This window comes from Marmota monax, unplaced genomic scaffold (assembly GCF_021218885.2).
Source record: "Marmota monax isolate L192 unplaced genomic scaffold, Marmota_monax_Labrador192_F-V1.1 WCK01_AAM20220418_F8-fsc00109, whole genome shotgun sequence".
NCBI classification, from domain to species: domain Eukaryota; kingdom Metazoa; phylum Chordata; class Mammalia; order Rodentia; family Sciuridae; genus Marmota; species Marmota monax.
The window spans coordinates 6,134,820-6,158,003 of NW_026695229.1; the positions used below are offsets into that span (position 1 = coordinate 6,134,820).

The 23,184-nt window shown below is 38.3% G+C and overlaps 1 protein-coding gene across 7 annotated transcripts in view; it reads left to right on the forward strand.

Annotated features, from left to right (window-relative positions):
* Positions 1-23,184, forward strand: part of Hecw1 (HECT, C2 and WW domain containing E3 ubiquitin protein ligase 1) — a 417,595-nt gene that overhangs the window by 197,951 nt on the left and 196,460 nt on the right. For all 7 annotated transcript variants that reach the window (XM_058576839.1, XM_058576837.1, XM_058576840.1 and 4 more), the window contains one exon: positions 21,504-21,598. In XM_058576839.1, the coding sequence (XP_058432822.1) occupies positions 21,504-21,598 (95 nt within the window). The remainder of the gene's footprint in view (positions 1-21,503; positions 21,599-23,184) is intronic.

A 23,184-nucleotide genomic window follows, 5' to 3' on the forward strand; every position in this document is an offset into this window, starting at 1 on the left:
CCAACTTTCTATCTCTGTAAAGAAAAATCTGAAGGTTGGTGTTGTGGCTCAATGGTACAGCGCTGGCCTAGCATGTGTGAGGCACTGGGTTCAATTCTCAGCACCGCATAGAAATAAATGAATAAAATAAAGGTCTATCAACCACCAAAAAATATATATATTAAAAAAAGAGAAATATCTGAGATAAGTAACTTATAAAAAGAAAAGTTGGCTAACAGTTTTGGAGGTTCTAGTCCATGATCCATTGGCCCCATTCCTTTGGGCCTGTGGTAAGGCAGCACACCATAACAGGATGGCAGTGGTGGGGAGCATGTGGTGGAGCAAAACTGTTTGCAACATGAGCCAGGAACCAAAAGGGAAGAAAGGAAGGGGCCAAGCCCCTCTTCAAGGTCATACTGTTAGTGACCTCAGGACCTCCCACAGGCACCTTCTCTTAAAGGGTTATGGAGACTCCTAATAATACCACCATGGGGACCAAGTCTTCAACACATCCTCCTGTGGAGGATATTCAAGAATCAAACTATAGCAAGGAGAGACAGGCACAACTTCTTTCTGTACTTGGCTCTGGTGCAAAGATTGATCACCATCCATGAATTTTGGGTGAATTTGACCAGTGGAAAGGAAGGACTAGCTTTGGGGGGCCAGGTAGCAATGGAAAGTACTGGAAAGGCACTGAGGTGGAGAGTAGTGATGTGGTGAGTCTGAGGTAGGTAAGAAAAAAAATACTTAAAAAAAAAAAAAGAAATAATCTCTTGAGCTGGGGTGGTAGCTCAGTGGTAGAGCACTTGCCTAGCATGTGTGAGGCACAGGTTTGATTCTCAGCACTGCATATACATAAATAAAGATCCATTGTCAACTAAAAAAATATTAAAAAGAAAGAAAGAAAGAATCTCTTTTCAGTAGTAGTTGTGAGCCTCCATCACAGCAAGAAGATTTGATCCAAAGTCAGGACAGGGAATGCAAGAGAACCAACTCTAACACCTTAAACTATGCAGCAATACAATACATGTTCTCTTAAATTATTCAGAAACAGCTACTTCATTGTGTAGGAATAATTATATAACTTTCCTGAGAATTGTATCTGTAATATATTGTAAGTAAATGTTACATGTGGTATATAAAATGTTACATGTGGTATATAAAAATCTATTAAAAATAATATAGAAGGCATCCAAGTTAGGAAAGAAAATAAAACCAAGTGCCATTTGTTTTCAATGAAGTTTCAAATCCAGTACCAAGGAACTGATGCCTTAACTTTTGAAGGAGATGGCATCCTTTATTTATTGTTGCAAAAACTTCTTTAATAAAAAGGATTTTTTAAAATTTTAAAAAAGAAAAGAAAAATTCTGGGGAAGGATCCTGTGGCCCAGAGGTTCTAGGCAGTGTAGATATGGGCCTACAGAGCACAGAAAGCTCATGAAATGTGCTCTATGAAGAAACATCCTGATTAACCTTGCATTCTAGACATTTTATCTTGGCAGCAATGTGGAAAGTGCACTGAAGTGTCCTAACCCTGTAAGCCTAAGACCAACAGGAACTATGGCATAAAAACAGGTGAGAAATAAGGAGCCCAGTAAATGAGAAAAAATGGAAGAGGATGAATTAGAAAGAGGCTTAGGTGGTATCTTAACATGGTTTGGTGAGGAGCTGGATATGTGTGTGAGGGAAGAGTAAAGTCGTAGAAGGAGCATTGGCCTGGTTATATAGCTCATGATCCTAGTCTAAAAAAGACATCTTAATTCAAATTAAGATGTCAAATTGAGGTTAAAGTGTCTCTGGGGAAGAATGCAGTAGTCAGGTAAATGGCCTTGGGTGCTCATGAGAAGGACCTGGCTTAGAAAGAGATGGGAAAGGAACAAGTGATGTTTGAACTGAAGTACTTTGTTTAGGGAGAGCATAAAGTAGTGTTTCTCAAAATGTGGCCTATTGAAAACTGCAGGGGATTCACACAAGTACTTATTGGATGTGCAGATTCTATAGGCAAGAGCCTGGGTTTAGCTATTTGTGGTTAGTAGCACCATGGAAGAACCTAGGAGGGACCTCACTGTGCTTTCAAATCCATGACCAGAGAATAACAGTCATTGTGTTAGTCAGCTTTCCATTACTAAAACAAATCCCTGAAACAGCATGATGGGTTGAGGCCCATGAAGAGTCAGAAAGGATCATGATCTAGAAAATGGCTGGGGAGTCAAGCCTTTTCCAGAAGCACTTAACCAACTAGGGAGGGGATGCCTGGAAATATGGGTGGAGCAGCTGGAAGGTGTAGGATAGAGATGAAGAGGTGGGAAGAAATGTGCTTCTGCTAACCACTCTACAGTGCCCTTTTCTTAACACGAAGGGAAATAATAAGAAATTGGAAAAACATAGGAGTGATTTTAATCTATGCAAACATGATAAACTTAGAACTCTCAAAAAAAAAAGAAAGAAAGAAATTCTCTCCATCCCTCTCAAAGCACTCTATACACAAAATAAATCTCCTTTACACAATGTTTAGCCAAGGTTGCTGAGGTCCTCCTTATCTCTGACCCATAGAAGGTTTCTACAATATAAGGAGAGAGAATTATGCCTGTTTTTATTTTTATAAGATGGGTACACATGATAGCTTCCTCTGAAGGCCTGTGGTAGGTGAGGGCAGCAAGAGGCCAAATTTGGTAGGCGTGTATGTGGGGCAGACAGAGGACACTGACCTACCTAAGATGCTGTGTCTGGACCTGCAGCCAGGTGGGTAAGGCAGTGTCTGAAGGGCATGGCAAGCTGATCACCACAGTGTCCAATTAGACAGACAGACGTAGCAGATGGGAACAAAGGTGGCTCCGGTCATTCCAGGAGGGTGACCCATGCTCATCCCTGGGAATCTGTACATAAGCCACAAGATCTGACCCTGAGCTATGGTGTAGGTTAAGGCTGTTATCCTGAGTAAAATGATAATAGTAATTCCAGCACCTAAACATCTCTGTTTTCCTGATATCTTAAGCATCACCCTAAGGACATTAAACATATTGCCCCATTTAATCTTTATAAAAATCCCAAATAGCTGATCTTTGTGGATGAGGGACCTGAGCTACAGGAAGTTAGTACAGCTGGTGCAGTAGTCACAGGTAACACACAGTTGGTAGGACAAGGGTTTGAACCTAGGCAGTTTTCCTTCAGAGCCTGTTTGTCATCCCCATTATGTCCCCATAAAACCAAGGTAGGCCAGTAAGGGCACCCACTGCTAGGATGGAGATTTGGTGCAAAACCCCAGTCTTATGGAGGGTCAGGGTGCTGCCTTATATACTGGAGATAACTTTGAAGTAGGAGTTATTCCTGGGGTTTTACCTCCCTAGTATGGTTGGAAAGGAAATTATTTGGATGTGAGATTGGGAAACCCATTCCTTACTGTGCTATCAAATCCATGACCAGAGAATACAGTCATTGTGTTAGTCAGCTTTCTGTTATTCAAACAAATCCCTGAGTTAATCAACTTATAAGTAGGAAAGATTTATTTTGGCTCACAGTTTGGGAGCTTTCTGCCCATGAAGGATTAGCCCCATTGCTTTGGGTCTGTGGTGGCATAGTGTGGTGGGAGTGTGGTGGGGAGGAAGCCTCATGGCCAGGTGTGAAAGAGACTATCCCCTTAAAGGGGCACATCCCCAGTGACCAGAAGACTTCCCACTAGGCCCCAGCTTTATTTTATCATTATTATTATTATTATTATTATTATTATTATTTAGTTGTAGATGGACAAAATACCTTTCTTTTATTTATTTATTTTTATGTGGTACAGAGGATCGACCCCAGTGCCTCATATGTGCCAGGAAAGCACTCTACCACTGAGCTACAATGCCAGCCTTTGGCCCCCAGCTCATAAAGCTTCTCTTACCTCCAATACTGCATCAAGCTTGGGTCAACACCTTTAACATATACGCCTTCGAGAGACATTTATCCAAACCATAGCAATGGTAAAGATATATTTAAAACCAACTGCTGGAAAGGAGATCTGGAAGAAAATTTGAGATATTTAATGCATAGCCTTCTTCCCAACCAGATTATTCCAAGAGCTCAGAATGCCCACCATAAAACGGTGAAGAGAAAGTCACATTAAAAGACAGGCTACCCAGGATTTTCATCACCTTCTCACACATAAATCCAGAATCTCTTTCACTTTGATGTAGTTGTTATGTATGAATTCTGTTTGCATATGCATTTATAAAACTACTTATTCCCTACAGAAAATTTGAGGAAAAGATCAAAGCAAAAACTCATCCATAATTTCAACACCTAGATACTATTTTAAAAGGGTTTTTTTTTATTAATAGCATCTATCCTTAGCGGGACTTAATAAATATTTATTCAATTAAAGAATTAATTAAGCTAGTGCTTGATATTTTGGTGTAGGAAGCATGATACTTAGACTCAAAGACAACAACCATTAAGTCTAAGTTCCCACAAATGGTTATTGAGACGAAAAAGTTGAATGTCACTGCTAGAAGAAGAAATATGGTGGAGAGAGGGGGCCAGGTAGTCTCTGGGTCAGACTTATGACAACAGAGTATGATGAGAAAAATGGAGTTAGTTGACTGCCCTAATTTCTTGTAATAAGAAGATGGCAGAGATAGCAGAGGATTCTGCTCTCTAGAAGATTTGGCCCAATCTACAAGGGGAAACCTGACCAACCAGTTTAGCAACTCCTCCTCCTTCTACTGGAGCCAGGAAGTAGATGTTGAAAGAACAGTGAAAAAGTGGGGAACTGGCATCCTTTATTCCACACCATTCCCTACTGACACTGGTCTCTTTTGGCCTGCTGAACTTCTCAGCCAGGTCAATGCTTGTGCACTTTGCAGATGTTCTTGGTGAGGACAGATATACCCAGAATATCAGTCCTAGCCACACACCACAGCTACCTTCCCAAGCACTTGTCACTGCTCCTGTGCTGTACTGGGGGACAATTCAGAGGTTATTCCCAGGATTTTTTTTTTTTTTTTATCAGCCAAGAAGGTCGCTAGTCAACTGCAAGACCATTTTCAAATTATACAGCTGCATTGTCCCCTCCAGCTTTGGACAACCAAGTAAGAGTTCAGAGCCTGAATAATGTAAAAATTAAAAAAAGAAAAAACTACCCCTAAAATCTTATTAATACAGACTTTACTGCCTGATTATCTCATTTTCCCCAAATTCCAAAGTTGATATGTATGTTAGTCAGTTTTCCATTATTATAACAAATGCCTGAGAAAATCAGCATATAAAGAGGGAAGGTTTTCTTTAGCTCACAGGTTTAGAGGTTTCAGTCCATGATCAGTCAGCCCCCATTGCTTTGGACTAAGGCAGCATATCACAGGGGAAGCACACTGTAGAAAGCTAAGGAGCACAGAGAGAGGAACAGTAAAAGGCTAGGGTCCCAGTATTCACTTTGAGGACACATCCCAGTGACCCAAAGACCTCCCATTAGGCCCCATCTCTTCAAAGTTCTTCCACCTCCCAACAGTGCCTCTCTGGGGACCAACCCTCCAATACCTAGACCTTGGGGGGCATTTGCCATCTGAAAGACAAAAGTATGGTACAAAGAATAGGGCAAAACCCATCACTACCATTCTCCAAAACACAAACAACCTCATCCATCCTAGTAGTTTGTAATCAAAGCCTATTTTCCTCTTTTCCAACAAAACCAGAGTTTGCAGAGCCTGGTCTGTATTTAGACCTACCCTGCTATTGCCAGCTGTGCTACCTGAGGGAAGCTTCAGACAAAAAGCAGAAATTAAAAAGGAGGAGAGCATGTTTGTTTCCATTTTATCAGAATGAGCACTGGTCCCTTCCAGGTTACTCAGGGACGACAAGCTTAACATTCAAACCAGGGAACTCATAAGTGAAAAATTGTGTCCTTATACCTCCCAAATCCTTGGGTGGAAATACAGTTACGGATACTGCACCCTCTACCAGAGAAGGGTATATGAAACACTCCTATTTTTATACAAAGTTCAGAAATTCAAACCTATAGACTCAGCCTTTTCTGAGTATTCCCCTCTTATATATCTCTAACCCCCAATCTCACTCTCCATTAGTGTGTAACCCCAAGAAAAGGGGCTTCTTCCAGAACATAAGTTTCTATCTCAAAACATGAATCTCTAGTGGAAATCAAACTTTAAATCCTGGCTAATATTTTGCCAATGGAAAAGAGAAGTATTAAAAGAATATGAAATATTGTTCACAGAGACAAGTAGATTATGTCAGTCCTTTATAAGCAATCAATAATAGAAGGAAAAGGAAAGAAGTATGAGAAAGTGGGAAAAATAGTAGTCAAAATAATCTATGATTAAGCCTCACCCTTTCTACTAGCTAGTCACAAATGGCTCCCAGATTGGAAATATAAATAAATTAATTAATTTATATATAAAAGTTTAGGCAATTCAGTATTTAAAATAAACAGTCATATCAGAACCAGTAAATAGAAGCCTTAGGTATGGGACATTGATGAAGTGGCCACAATGACCTTACAACCTCACTGCTGTGAATTGAATGTTTATGCCCCTCCCCCCACTGATTCAAATGATGAAACCTGTGTTAGTCAACTTTGTGTGAACAAAGTACCTGACAAGAGCAACTTAAAATAAGAAAAGTTTATTTGGGGTTACAGTTTCAAAGGTAACTGTCCAGGGTCTGCCAACTCCATTGCTCTGTGCCTGAGGCGAGGCCGAAGGGTGTTGGCAGAAGGGTGTTGTGGAAAAATCTCATGGCAGCCATGAAGCAGAGAGAGAGGAAGGTACCCAGGAGATGATAAACCCTTCTAGGGCATACTCTCAGTGACCTACTTCCTCCAGCCAGGTCTATCTCCCAGTAGTCTCTCCAGCTATCAATGCATTAATCCATCAAAAGGATTAATCCACTGATGAGGCCAAAATCTTCATAATCCAATCATTGCCTAAAAGCCCCACCTCTGAGCTTTGCTGCATTGTGGACCATGCTTTCAACACATGAGCTTTTAGGGGATATTCTAGGTTCAAACCAAAACAAAGCCCTCATCCCAAAAGTAATGGTATTTGGAGGTGAGTGGGAGATAATTAGGGATGGATTAAGATCAGGAGGGTGGGTCCTCATAATGGGATTAATGCTTCTATGAAAAGGGAAAGTAAAATATGACCCTTTTCTCTGTCCTGTGAGGACAAGAAGACAGCCACCTGCAAACCAGAAACAGAGCCTCACCTGAAACCATATATATCAGCACTTGATCTTACATTATTTCCCAGCCTCCAGAACTAGAAAATAAACATTTGTTGTTTAAGCCATCCAGTCTAGGATTTTCTATAGCAGACCAAACTGACTTAGACACCCACGAAGCAAATTCTTAAAAAAATCTGGACTCAAAAAAAAAAAAAAAAAGATCCAGCATTCTTCCTCGAGTTTTCTGAAGGGAAAACCTTTTTCTCCAACCCCAGCTCACTCCTATTCCATGGGATTTTCATCAGCTCAGTCCCTGTAGCTCCCTATCTCTGCACTGGATGACATTTGTGGGCAGCGCTCTAAGACCCAATGGGAGAATACAAAGAAGAAAGTGATCAACTGTGCTGCTGTCACTAGGGTGGGAGAAGAAGCCAAGGGATCCAAAACATGTCTAAAGGACCAGGAAAGGTACCCCAAGAAACACTTGTAGGAAATAAAATGTCTGCAGATCCAAATAGACAGGTGGGAAGATAGTGCAAATCTTACAGATAGTTCCAAACTGACAAGTGGGCAGCAAGCTAAGCAACACCAGCAATAGGGGAAGGATCTCACAAAGCCTGTGATTCCTGCTATCTACAGGAAGTAGAGGAGTAGGGACATAGTGAACATTGGGATATTTGTGTCTGCTTTAGGACTGTTCTCTAATGATCTCTTCTTACTGGAACTAAAGAACCCCTGCCAACACCTCCCACACAAGCAAGATCTTGTCACCTCTCCTACCTCTGCACTTCCACCCAGGACAGTTCTGGGTCATCTGATACACTCATCATCAAGCCTGACCAGAAAAAAAATATGTTTGGGGACACCAAGGTGAAATCTCCAAGTCAGCCAAGTGACCTGCACATGATGGACAGCATACCAGGAAAAGCATGTGCTGTTTCCCAAGGTGTACTGGATGGTTTGAGTACCTGATTCCTCACTTTTTATTCTCAAAGCCTGACACTGATCTGTGCTTCACAGCATCTGTGTCAACAGACTTTTCCTGGATGGCCTCTTCAGTACAGCCTAATAGTGAAGACACCTTCAGTTCAGAAATGCTTTTCCTAAGGGTCAACAATTCCAGCAGACTCCAAACCTACAAATATTTTTTCATGAAATTCCACACCAATGGAACCTGTGTTAGTCAGCTTTTCATTTTGCTGACCAAAATACCTGACAAGAACAACTTAGAAGAGAAAAAGTAAAGGTTCAGTCGGTGGTCAGCCAACTGCAGGTCTCTGGGCCCAAGGTGAGGCAGAGCATCATGGAAGAAAGGGGTGGTACAGGAGATCTGCTCACCTTATGGTAGCCAGAAAGGAGAAAGAGAGAGACAGAGACAGAGCCAGGAGAACAAGATATAAACCGCAAGGTCATACCCCTAGTGACCTACTTTTTCTAGCCCCACCTGCCTAACATTATGACTCAGTTAATCCACTCAAATTATTAATCCGTCAAATGAATTAATTTAATGATTAGGTTACAGGTCTCATAAACTAATCATTTCGCCTTTTAACATTCTTGCACATGAGCTTATTAGGGGACTACCTCATATTCAAACCATAACAGAACCCAATGTACTTTTTTAGAAAAGACTTGCTGCAAAGGCTGCATTTTCCATGCCAAGGTCCCCCCCACCCCCACATCCTGTTACTATATCCCAGTTCTGAATCAACTGCAACTGGGAAAACAGCTGCCAATTCAATATGCAGCATGCCAGATGGCCTGGCATTTTTATGCATGCTTTAACTTACCAATCCCTAATTACCAGGGAGCCAAAACTGGTGAGTGGGCTTTCCTGAGGCTGGAACAGCATACATGAATGTTTTTTTACCAGCAAGATTGTTTTCCCAAGAAACGATTTAGCCTCACCTGCAGCTGACCAAATTAGTCCTGACTGAGCATCAAACAGTAAAGTTTAATACTGTCTCCTAGAGTCCAAGGAAAAATTGATCGGGGGCAGAGGAGAGGCACCCTGAGATGAATTGGGGAATGGAGGGATAAAGAAGTCTCATTCACTGGAGGGGATTCCTGTTGCTCCTCTCCAGAGAAGCCCACCCCTGCATATTGTGCCTGTCTTGCATCCTGTTGGGCAGTTCAAGTAACTTACTCACAACGTTAAAGCATAGTTCTCCATAAACACCTTCAGGACACATTCCCACACACTTCTGCATGACCAGTGACCCTAACACTGTTAACACTTCAGCCTTGTTAAATAGGTCACAAGAATATTGGTGATCACAATTCAGAAATGACACCCTACTTTGAACTACCACCTGGAACCTCCAGGTGACATAACCAGATCACCCAACAGATTGCTGTAACCCCCTCAAGCTCCTGAATGGTCATGGACTTGAGCCCTGCCTTCTTCATGGGCCTATTTATCAGACTTTCTGAAGCAGCACTTTCATTCATGGTTCTCCCTTTGATACAGTTTTAGAAGGCAATACTCAAAGCCCTCTCCCTGGCAATAAGCCCTTCATTTGAAATGTCACACTGAGATTTCTTCTCTCCTACACACACACACACACACACACATACACACACCAAAAAGAAACAAAAAACAAAAACACTTCCCTAATGTATGTATACCTTTGTCCCAATTTTTTCTTGAACCTCTTTGGAGCACTAATGCAGAAAAAGTTGTTAGTTAATATCTAAGGAATGTATGTGCTTCCTAGAAAGACCCCTGGACCACCCTCCAGCAGGTCAAGACTGACTGAAGACATTCGTATTCAGCTTAGGATGTGGGGAAGGATCTCCATATGGCCCTTTTCCCTTCATGCCAATAGTGAGTGATTCTTTCTACTTTCTGGAGCCCTATAATATGATCGCTTGTCAGCCCTATAAAGCATTCTGGTTTATGTGTCTGACCTCAGTTCCATTAAACTCAGTCCTCTACCATCTGTCCATCCAAGACCTCTCCATCCACTTGGATTGACAAGCAGGGATCTACTCCAGTATTGCAGGGTTAGAGATTTTTGTGGCACTAGACTTCATGGTGGTATCATTGCCACTCCTTTTCCTGGCCTTGGGGAAATTTTTGAATCCCTACCTCCAAACTGAAAGCCCAGGGAAGGCTTAGAAGTGTCTCACCTGGCCAGGTCCAGGGTAGGGGATGGCAGTGTCATGGTTATGTGATATTCATTTTTCATTTCTTAATGTTACTTATGTCCTCTATATTCTCTCCAGGGATTTTTTATTAGTCTTTTCAAGGCCCAGCTCTTAGTTTTCTTGAAATTCTATATGTTTGTTGCTGTGTAATTCCTTTCTGCTCTTTTTGATTATTTTCTTCTTTCTGCCTTGCTTGGTTGTTCTTTTAATTTGTTGTTCTTTTTCTAATTTCTTCAGATTGCTGCTTAGCTCATTGGTTTTCACCATTCTTCTTCTCCAATGTATGCCATAAGACTATAAATTTTCCTCTAAGCAGTTTTTATTTTGCTTTATTTTGGTGAAAGTCATAGAAGCACAACACACACAGAAAAGTACACAAATTTAAATGCAGAGCTTATGAATTTTCAGAAAGGGAATTCTTCCATGTAAATAGCACCCAAATCAAGAAGCAAAACTTTACTCCAGTTTTAACCCTTTCTATTTCTCCTCATCCATCTCACACATCTGCACTCTGTCTGGGATCATTTTTCTTTGAAGAGGAAAGGGCTCCCTTTAGTGTTTGGTTGTTTGTTTTTAGTTCTTCTGTGCAGGCCTGCCAGAGATAAATCCTCTTGGTTTCTGTTTGTCTGGAAACATCACTACTTCACTTTTATTTTTGAAGAATGATTTCATGAACTATGTAGAATTAATTCTAGGTCAGCTGTTTCTTCTTCAGCCCTTAGGAATGTCATTTCTCTGTCTTCTGAAAAGTCAGTGGGAGTCTCTTTGTCATTCTTTTGAAAATAATGTGTTTTTCCCCCTCTGATGCTTTTAGGACTTTTCTGTCTTTGGATTTCAGAATTTTAACCACCGTGAGCTTAGAAGTGGCTTTGGTTTTTAACCTGATTGGTAATCTATTACCTCCTTTAACTGGTTCTCTGTAATTCCAGTTACATAGGTCATGATCCCTACGTCCCTTTTTCTCTCCTCTATATTTTCCATCCTTTCTCTCCTCTCACTTCTTTCAGTCTGGATATTTTCTGTTGACTCATCCTCCATGGACTAACTTTCTGCTCTATCTGATCTGCTACTAAACACGTATATTAAATTCTGAATTTCAGCTACTCCGTTTTTCATTTGATTCTTTTCTATTGGTTTTAATTCCTGGCAAAGTATATACTTATTTATCCATTTATGCATATATAAATCATAGTTTCTTCAAAGTCTTTGTCTGATGACTTTATCAAGATCCTGTTTCCATTTTTTCCACTTGTTTTTTAGTTTTTGCTTCTGTTTATCACTATACTTTCTACCAGATACCATACATTGGATGTAGAATATTATAGTTACTTTATGTGATGGCACCTTCCTCCAGAGAGAGAATATTAATCAGTTTTTCATAGCAAGATACCTGAGGCAGGCTAACTTTATAAAGGCTTATAGTTTGAGAGACTGAAAAGCCAAGATCATAAAGCCCCATTAGTGCAAGACAACACCATGGTGGGAGTGCATGTGGAAGTGAAAGACACATCTCAAAATAGAAAGGCAGAGAGAAACGAGAATCTGACAATCTGTTCCAAGGGTAGGCCTTTCATTGAACTAGAGAACCCTTCCTAAGCTCCACCTCTTCAAGATTTCACACTGTCTCCCAATATCACCATCCTGGGATCAAGCCTCCAACACATGAGCCTTTGTGGGACACACTCATGCCACATCCAAACCAGAGCAGAAGATTTCACATTTCTCCAGCTCAGCAATGGGGGAACTGATGGCCTTAGTCCAATAAGCAAGTGAGCCAAATGAAGAGTAGTCCAGTTTTAATAAGGCTTAGTCTCCCTCTGGCCTACCCTGTTCCTGTGGACTCCTCTCTAGGATTTTCATAGACAGCGAGAGTTTTTTACCACGGGCCCCTCCCTGGCAGATTTCAATATCAGCAGATGGGAAATTTTGCCTCTACTTGTTTGATATTTTCATGATTATATCTTTAATCTTTTACCCTCAAGGCACCAATACGTCTGAGGGAAATCTAGCTGAGAAAAGCTAGCATAAAACTCGGAAAATTCTGGTCTCACATGACAGCTACCAGGGAAAAGAGGTTTCAGGTTATCAGCTGTGGTTCACCTTCCCGAATATTTAGAACTGGTCACTCCCATTTCTTTCTTTCTTTTTTTTTTAATTTATTTATTTTTTTAAATTTTTTATTGTTGGCTGTTCAAAACATTACATAGTTCTTGATATATCATATTTCACAATTTGATTCAAGTGGGTTATGAGCTCCCATTTAAAGTACATACAAGAGGAAGTGAGGGGAAGGGGAAAAATAATATAAGGGGGACAAACGAATGTCAGTAGAGGGGGCAGAGAGAGAAGAGGGGAGGGGAGGGGAGGGGGGGGGAGGGGGGGGGGGATAGTAGAGGATAGGAAAGGCAGCAGAATACAACAGACACTAGTATGGCAATATGTAAATCAATGGATGTGTAACTGATGTGATTCTGCAATCACTCCCATTTCTTTAGAGTGCTTTTAAACATTTTGTATTGAAATTGGCTTATCTACTTAGCAGTTGAAACAGTAATATGCTACAACTACTCTATCCTAGCAGGAAGAGAAAGTCTCTAATTACCTTTTAACTCCACATGCAATGACCTCCAGATCAGAAATTCTGTCTGAGAAATGTAGAGGGGTTACAGTAATCAGCACTTGAATTGGAAACAAAATACAATCATTAGATTGTTTTTTGAGTTTGGAATTGGCCCTCTGGCACCTAAAATAAGTGTTTACTATAAATTAAAGTTCCAGTGTCATTTCACACAATAGTTTATTGTGAACAGTTTTACCATATTAAAATCATTAACATGGGATTTATTCTTCTATTCCAAATAGGAAATTAGTCAAATAATCCACAGTCCTTCATGCTAAAAAAAAAAGTCAATTATCACAATTACTTCAAAAAGAAGTTGTAATTAAGCATATTCATTCATTATCAGATAGCTCATAATGTAGCTATTAGAGAAACACAACTATCACATGCGTATTTTTGTGAGTTAGGTAAATGTGAAATACAAAGAGATGCAAAATCTCTGTTTATTCAAAATTTATGACATATTTTCAGTTATTTCCCAATGTAATTTAAAGTTAAATTAAGATGGCCAGCCCTTAACATAGCATTCTAAATCATATAAGTTTGGGAAGTGCAAATTTAAGTAAGATGATTTTTAAGCAAGTTTTGACAAATCAATATGATACCATAAGACTCAGATATTTTTTGTTTTGTTTTTGTTGTCGTTATTTTGGTACAAATTAAAATGGCTTTTAAAATTACATATTTTTTTCTTTTAAATGAGTCATTCAGTACAACCTGCTAAAATTAAATGTGTCATAAAAGATAACTCTGCTTATTTCTGGTGTGGCCCAAACCAGAGCCTGAGGCATGAGAAGCTTTAGAATTCTGCCTTATGATGATCCAACAAGCCATTTCAATTTTCAATTAAAATAAATTTTTCAATATTAAATATTTGCATTAATAGTGAAATCTTCAGTGTTAGATGTTGTGTGAGTCAATGTTCCATTACTGTAACAAATAACTTAAGATAATCATAAGAAGGAAAGATTTATTTTGGCTCACAGTGTCAGAAGTTTCAGTCCATGGATAGTTGGCCCCATTACTTTGAGACCTGGGGTGAGGCAGCACATCATAGTGGGGGCAGGTTTTTCTGCTGCCTGCTCATCTCATGGTGGTCAAAGGGAAATGAAAAAGAGGCCCAAGTCACAATATCCCCCTTGAGGGCACACCTCCAGTGGCCTACCTTTCTCCCACAAGATTCCACCACATCAAACTGGGGACCAGGCCTTTAACTCTGGCCTTTGGTGGACAGTTAAGTTCCAAACTATAGCAGAAACCTTATCAACAGACGCTAATGCATTTATTTGAAAGCCCTTCACTCTTCCTTTTATTTGGATCAAAAGTCACAGCTGTTCTCTAAGCTGCTTATTTCTTAAAAATCAATTTAATTCATATTTATTTTGTTAAAAATACAAATGAGTATAGTGCACACAGGAATAGACTGGAAAGTCTTAAGTTTTCATATCATTAATATTTTCTCAAAAGTGCTGCTCTTATTATTTCCTCTTACTGAAATCAAATATCCTTCAGGTTCAATTTCATTTATATCTTATTCTTTCCTTGCTTCTTCATCTTTTTGAGCATTTGAAATTATTATCCTTTCCATTACTCCTTCTAGATAACTATTGAGTATGCGTCTTTCACAGGGATTATAACTTCTTGAGATAAAATTGTTTTTCTTGGATTTTGAGGACATAGTTTATATTTGTCTCACGACTATTTTGCAAATGAAATATGATTAGAATTAAGAAGAATGTTACCCTGTAGATAATTTGGTTTGTCTGCATAAATAGGTGACTTCACAATGGAAGACATCTCTCCTCTGTGCTCATCGACATCTGTCTGGTGCTTCAATTCTTGGCACACTTTGGCTCATAAGATCTGGGTACTTGTGCCCTGCAGATATTGTAACATGTGCAGCTAAAAACTTGCCAGGAAGTTCAGATATTCTTGAGGCTGGCAACTTGTTGTGTTCAGGCAGCAATAGGAGACAATTGTGTTCTTCTTACAGATTATTTTTACTGGTTATAGAATTTCATGCTGACAGTTATCTTCTTTCAGCACTTTGAAGCTCTCAGTCCTTTGTCTTCCATGGTTATAAAGTCACCAGTCAGTTTAAAAGTCATCAATCAGTTTAATTGTTATTCCTTTGAAGGTTATCTAGCTTTTTTCTTCATTAACTGATGTTTTCCTTCTTCTTTTGCAAAGTTTTACTGTGATGTTGGGTTGCTTTGTTCTTTTGGATGCATAGAGATTTTTTAATCTATAGCTTGATGTCTTTCAGTACTTTTGCAGGATTTTTAGATTTGGTACCATGCCTCTCTCCATTCTCCATTCCTTTCAGTTTCCATTTATACATTTTAGATCACCTGCTCGTATTCTGTGTGTTTCCATTTTTTTTCTCAGCATGCTCTATTCTTGATTATTTTTTTTGACTTATGTTCCAGTTTCCTAAATTTTCTTCTCGTTTTTGTTTAGTCTTCTGTTAAACCAATCCATTAAGTTCACAATTTCAGAGTTTTTCAGAGTTTTTCAGGTTCTGAAGATGTTGATTCTTTTTTTAGACTTCATTCTGTGCTAATGTTTTCGGTCTTTTATTTTCTTGAATGTTGTAAGGGTGTATTCTGTAAAGCCTCCATCTGTAACTCAAATATCTGGAAGCCTCATGCATTTGCTTATATTGCCTGTTGTTGCTTTTAGTTTTGAGGTTGTTTGTTTGTTTTTACATTGCTTTTGTCTCTGCATGTGTTTGGTCAATTTTAATTGAGAATTACCCATTATAAATGAAAACTTGCATAAATAATTTGAAACTTACAATGATGTTATTTTCCTGAGATGATTTACATTTCTTTCTGACTTATGTCTAGCTTTTCAAAATAACTTCAATTGAATTCCAACACTTGAGATGATTTGGAGGGCTTGGACAAGTGTATTTGTCAACAGTTAATCTATTAAACTTCCATGGATCCAACTTGAATCATAAGGGATTGGCTAGAGACCTCCTTTAGCAGGCCCTGAAGTCAAGTTTTATGCCATTTACCCTTCAAGTCTGTCAAAAGTTCTTTTCAGCTTCCCAGTCTCTCAGAGGCTTTTTTGGGAATCAACACAGGAACCCCCGAGGGAAATAGCAACTGCAAATCCTGGGCTCATCTCTGAGTTTTATCTTCTGAATCTTGACCTCATTATTTTATTTACCACTGCCTTGCTAGGTTCCTGATATCTTCAGGCTATAGTTTCCAGATTTAGGGGAGGAAATACAGTATACTTAATTAAATTTGAATTTAAGGTAAACAACTAGTATCTTTTTGATATATTCCACGTAATACTTATGACATGCTTACACTAAAAGTTTATTTTCTGTTTATCTGAAAGTCAGTTTTAACTGTGTCCTATATTTTATCTGGCAACCCTCCTTCTAGCAGATTTGTTTTGCATTTTACAGCTTTACTAGATGTTCTCTGAATTACCTGGTGCACATTACTAGAAAGTGGAAGTTTACTTTTTCTAGCTTGTCAATCAACTGGAGTTACTAAAATTTTTTTTGAGCTTCAAATCATCATTTGAAGAGTTAACATAGTTGCTTAAATCCTAGCTCTGCCATAACCATATGTGTGACCTTGAATAAGTATCCTTACATTTTGGTTTTATTTTCCTTAGATGTAAAACAGGATTAACGGGTGACATTTCTTGAAGTCTGATTATTTGCCAAGCACTATGCTAAACACACACACACACAAAGGTTAATAATATTGCCATACTTTATAGGATTCTAGTGGGAATCAAATTATAAAATAATATAAATGGTTTTCTATGTGTTAAGTGCTAATTAATTAAGACCAATTTAATCATAACTTACAAACTTAATTGAATATTTTGCTTACTCCAGGTCTACCACCATCATTGCATACTATAGTTAAATGCGACAGCAGTTCTGCTAAATCCTCAAGAGCATATAAAAGGGGAAAAAAGCAATTTTCTTGTTTAAGTGACATAATAACAGAAGTAAGTCAACCTGTATTTTCCGAGTACATGCTCCAAAATAAAAATTAGTCACAAAAACATATGTTTATAGAGGTAGAAACTTTGGTTTTGCTCTACTTTGTGAAGAAGCTTATCACCCCTTGCTCAAACTTGATAATAACTCATGAATTAGGCAAAATAAATAAATAAATAAAAGTGAAAACCCAAAATATTATAAGAAGATCTATTTCAAAGCTACCATGAACCTATATAGGGTTAGTATGGCATCTTTTCTTCTGGAAAGTCTACAACTACACCTTTTAATGCATGGATCATGGGCTGGATACCTTCATGTAGGACATCTCTAAACAACTATCCAAGTCAGCCCTGTTGATCATCTAGAAGCTAACAAAGGTGTTAATGGCTTTATGAGTAGTACTTTACAAATAATTCCACTTGTTCTGCATAACAGCAGTATATGAAACAATATCTCTGACGTTCACCTAGCCTTGCCATTCTATATTAAGACTAAGGCTCAGAGAGCCATGGAACTCACACCAGCAATGAGAGCTGAGGCAAGAGTTGAACTCACACCCATTCCATCTCCCATCACTCCTCTTTCCTTGATCACTTTGCCTTCCTAACCTTCTGTAACTACTTATATAAGTACTCCAATAAACAATGAGACTATTGTAGCAGAGATGCCTTGTGCTCCGAAGATGTCTTGTGCTTTGAAAGGATTTTTAAAATTATTATTATTTTACCTAGAAAAGCAGAGAAAGACATGATCACAGTAGATTATCTTAAATAAGGTATCTGAAATAGTAACCAACAATCCTTTAGTATTTCTTGGTCTTTGGACCGTGATATTTTTTTTCAAAGAGCAGTAATTGTTACCCATCACAAATATTTTAATCTATATACTTGAACATTTCCCAGAGTCACATAATATTGTGTGTGTGTGTGTGTTCTCTTTTAAGAACCAGTATCCACCAGGACACTCTATCTTCTCTTGAGTTAATAAGGCAGAAAAGTCAATCAAATGAAACCAATAAAGTCAGGTATCACTTAATGGCTGGAATCTATTCTGAGAAATACATCATTAGGTGATTTTATCATGGAAAATCCATAGATTATACTTAATGTAAACTAAGATGGCTACAACATCACAAGGCTATATAGACTTATGGGATCACCATCACGTATACCACCATCCTTGATCTAAGCATCATTGTGTGTGCATGACTGTAGCTCTTGAATAATTTTTCAGTAGGTATTGATGGAAGACCCCTGCATTGCATAATACTATAAATATAAATCTCTTTTCTGAAAAAAACTGAAAGTCACGTTAAACATTTTAATGTAACTGTCACTAGAATAAGTACAAAGTAACATGGAATTCTGGGGGATGGAGTGACTTTTTTTAAAGCCATAAAATAAATAATTTGCATTTTGTATTGTTTTAACATTGATGTATGACTTCCCTTCATAAAAACACTACCAAATAAGAAGAAATTTTAATATCTCTTTCAAATTCCAATGGAAAATCATTTTAAACTACAACAGACATTTTACATTAAATCCAAAGGAACATTCATTAATAATCAAGTTGCTAAGTACTGGAACATACTATTAAATACATGTTTAAGGAAAAAGAAAAAGAAACTTTGCCAATGATTCTCAAAAGGAGAGTATTGCATTCTGAAGGTTGCCATGAATTCTTGACTCAAAATAAGAAGTAATCTGTTTACCTAGCAATTGGCTAAACTGTGGAAGCAACCTAGATGCCCTTCAATAGATAAATGGATAAAGAAACTGTGGTACACATACACAGTGGAATATTACTCAGCAATAGGATTTAACACATGATTGTACATAATTTCCCTGACTTTTCTTTTTTTTCCTCAAAGGCATTGAAACAATTTTCTGCTTTGAATGAGAAACTGTAGTATCTGTTCAGGATGCCTGTTACCTCAAAATTCCTTCCACCAACTGAATTCACATTAAAGCCATTTGGCCCCTCCATGCTGGTCTCCCAGGCATCTACAGACAGAGTAGCTCATACACTAAATAACACTGATTCATTGTGATTAGCTAGCTGTATGCTCCCAGCTTTAGTCACAGTCCCTCCATGATCCCTGACGTATAAGAAACCTGCCTCTTGTGCTGAGAGTGTATTGGAGCTGGCTGTGTAGACCTGACATGAGGACAAAGGGAGATGTCTTGGAAAATACGTACAGAAATAGGTTATTAGATTATCATCCAAGAGCTTGCAAAATAACTACAGGGAAAGAATGATGCAGGAAGGAAACTGAAAGTATTGACTTATCTATAGAATACATCCACCTAAAACAAGAGGGTTATGTTCCCAGGCATCATTTGGGCAGTGGAAAGTTTTAACAACTATAATTCAATGTATTAAAAAAAACTCAAATAGCTAGTTAAAATTTGATAGAAAAAAATATTTAATCTCACTAGTAATCAAAAAAAAAAAAGAAATGAAAATGATAATGAGATTCTATTTTAAGCTTATTTTTAATTGATAATGTTCAATGCTACCTACCAATAGTTGTCACGAGATGGTCAGAATCTGATGTTGCATATTCTGGTGGAAGCAGAAAGTGCTGTTGGAAAGCAATTTGGACACAAGAAGCAATTTGGAGAATACTTAAAATATTCATATTTTCTAACCCAAGAAAGAATATTACAATATTCATGTTTTCTACATCAAGGAATTTTCCTGTGTCAATTAGATTTAGGTTTAGCTACATGTAAGAGAAATCCCAAAACAACTATGGGAAACAACACAGATGTGATCAGGAAGAGAGGCTACAAAACATAGTGCTTAGTTGGAGATTATCATCCAAAATAAAATTGAGATTCTATTATTAAGGAGGAAAAGGAGAATGGATGTTAGGTAGGTAGCTAGCAATTGTTGTCCCATTATCTAAGGAGCAAATTTAAACTTAAAATATAGTTTGCATAAAGTCATTCCTTTTTAGGGAAAAGCCCAAATTTCCAAAAGTAGAGGAACACTTACAAATTGTAAATCTCTTCCACAGAACAAGAAATGTTATCAGCAAAGTTTTAAATAATGTTGAGCATAATTATTTAAGAAGAGCAAAATGCATCATAATTAAAGTTTATGCTCTCAAGGATGCAAACCCCATAGAATATTTTCATTTTATTTAGACTTTTCTTCATTAACCATATTTTCCATAATAAACATATCTTAAATCTATGCTCATAAAATTGTAGGTATTATTTTAAAACATTATAATTAAAGATGAATTCCCAGTTCAGAGAAATAGAATCTCAAATTGGAGATTTTTTTATATTGTTCCAAACAAAATTAATACAAAAGACCAAGCCATAGCCTGGTAAATTTTTCGAATTTTAAGAAAAATATCCTATACACAGTGAATTGGGTAAAGCAGGGCACCCTCAAATGAACTATATTCAGGTTGCCTGCAGATGTTTTCCTCTACATCACTGAATGCCAGAAGGCAATGGAGCTACATCATTGTTAATTCATCACATCATCTTCATCACTAACATTTACAGAGCACTCACTGGATTTTTATCTAAGCATTTTTATTTGCTTAATCATCATCTTATGAGATAAACTTTGTTGTTAGCTCTGTTTTCCACATGAGGAACATGAGGTTCTGAGAAGCTAAGTAATTTGCCCATTGTCTCACAGATTGTCAATAGTTCCACTGAAAGTCAAGACAGTGTGATTCCCTCAAAGCCATATTTTTTTCTGTTTACCTTCTATAGAACTTTGAAGGAAAACAAATTGTGATGTAAAGAAGTTATCACTGATATGCACAAGATTTTAAAAAACAGACCTCCCATCCATATGTTGTAGTTCAATAATGTTTTAGTCAGTTTTTCACTGCTGTGACTGAAGGATCTGACCAGCAGAACTGTAGAGGAGGAAAAATTCATTTGAAGGCCCACGGTTTCAAGGTCTTAGTCCAGGTCTTAGTCCATTCCTTAGGGGTGGAGGTGAGGCAGAACATCATGGCAGAAGAGTGTGGTAGAGTAAAGCAGCTCTCATGGTGATGATCATGAAGCAGAGAGACAGACTCCAGCTCCAGATACAAAATATATATGCCATAGCCACACCCCCAATGAACCACTTCCTCCAGCCACACCCCACCTGCTTCTAGTTACAACTCTGAATTCCATCAGGGATTAATTCACTGATTGGGTTAAGATTCTCACAATCCAATCATTCCTCTTTTGAATCTTCTTGCATTGTCTCACACATGAGCTTTGAGGGAATACCTCATATACAAACCATAACAAATAACTTCTCAAAATCTTCCTTAAAATGACCCAGCTCATCAAACTACCTAAAATCTTAGAAGTAAGGGTATAAAAGCAATAATTTTTAATGATAGGATGAATGCTGAGAAGTATAAATAATGGATTTAACTTGAAATAAAAAATGTTAAGAACAAAACAATTTTTCATGACACATTTTTAGAAAGAAGTCAGATTTGGCTATGTAGGCCATTATTGTCAGGTGTGGCCTGGCTGGCTGGTGGGGGAATTAGGCTGCAGTTCCCAGATGTATCTTCTCTGGCCACAAGTGTCTCCTCCTGGGTTACTTCCTACTTCTGAGTACCATTTTATTTTTGTCTTTCAGCTGAAACCAAGATCTGTTTCAAATACTACCATGGAGTGAGTGGAGCCCTGAGAGCTACCACCCCCAGTGTCACCGTCAAAAACTCAGCAGCTCCTGTAAGTCTTGGCTCTGCCTCTTTGTTCAGACCTAACCCTGTTGCTTCTTTCTTGTTTTTGTATGTGTGCACACACACACACTGAGATATATTGATAGCAAGAATAAGAATAGACAGACACATGTCAAAATAGGAAGAGGAATGTGGCTAAAGCCAATTTTGTTAAAGTTCATGCCACTTGTTTGATAGAAAAATGCCACACTTTGGTATTTTCCCTAGATAGTCAATGCTTGTATTCAAGATATACTTAATGGCAGTGAGTAAGTCTTTTCTTTGGAACACATTTTTTAAATTTCTTGGCTTTAAATATTTATATTTTCCCATGACTTAATTTCTTTTTAAGCTTGTAAATAAATGAATGAAATAGAATGTATTGGCTCAGATTCATCTTAGTCATGGAAGTATGAAATGAGAGACCGCAAAAAGACTAAAATCTCATCCTTTTCTTTATAGAAATGAGGACACATTGCCCAGTGAGACTTAAGTAGTATACCCCAAGTCTCACAGTTAGCCAGTTGCAGGTCCAAGAATTAAACCACATCTTCTGTTCCCTACTTTGTGGCTCTGCTCAGACCTATGGTAATATGTCATTTTTTTCCCTAAAATATAGTCTACATCTTTGTGGTGCTTCTGACTCAGATCTCAATACATCTGATTAGGACTGAAATATACCTGGAAATGGCATTTCTTTTCCTTTCAACATAAATTTAAAATGACCAACTGGAGAGTTTGAACAGAAAACAGTGAAGACTTTGTCTTGCAAGTGGAAGAAAAAAGAGTTTTTCCCCCTATTTTAAAAAGAAAATAGAGAAAGAATTTGAAATGAAACAGAATGATTCATAAAGGACATTGATCCTAAAAAAGTGCCATTTTGTCATTTCACAAATCAGTCTGGCAGTGTCCTGAAGTGTGCTAATTGAGGACTTGGTAATAGGCAGGAAGATAAGCAAACTTCAGACCTGAATCTTGGCTGACTCTATGCTGAGGGGTCCGGCAGGACTAGACCCTGGGCTAGGTTGACCATGAGAGAGAGAGAGACACACACTTCAGGAGAGACAGGGAGAAGGAAGGGCCGTGCATACTTAATGGTTACCACTTTTCCCTGTACTACCTTTGCAGATTGGAACATGATGTCCATCACTTTACTGAGTGGGACAGGAATTTAAGTGTGGAATCTAGAGAAGTATCCTCAAAGTTCCAGGCCTCTTCTTCTGTCCCATATGTACAAGCAACTCTCAAAAGGAGTACCTGGGAAAGCCAAGCAGGTCCTGATTCATTTTAGCCAACCTTTGGGTTGGAAGGCCAACTACCTAAAGGCAAAAAATAAATAATAAAATGAAACAAAATCAATCAAACCAGAGCCTGGGTGGACAGAACAGGAAGGTACTGAACACAATAGACAGAGAAGGAAGAAGATAGGAAGTGGAATAAAGCTAATTCAGGAAAAGTCTTCCTCATGCAGGTCTGGCCTTTGCCATTACATATCAAGTCACTTTGGGAGACAGTTCCTTGCCAGACACTCTGGTCCCTCAGCAGGGTGGGCCTTGCCTGTTGATGAGACTCGCCCCTGGGCTCAAGACTGGGACA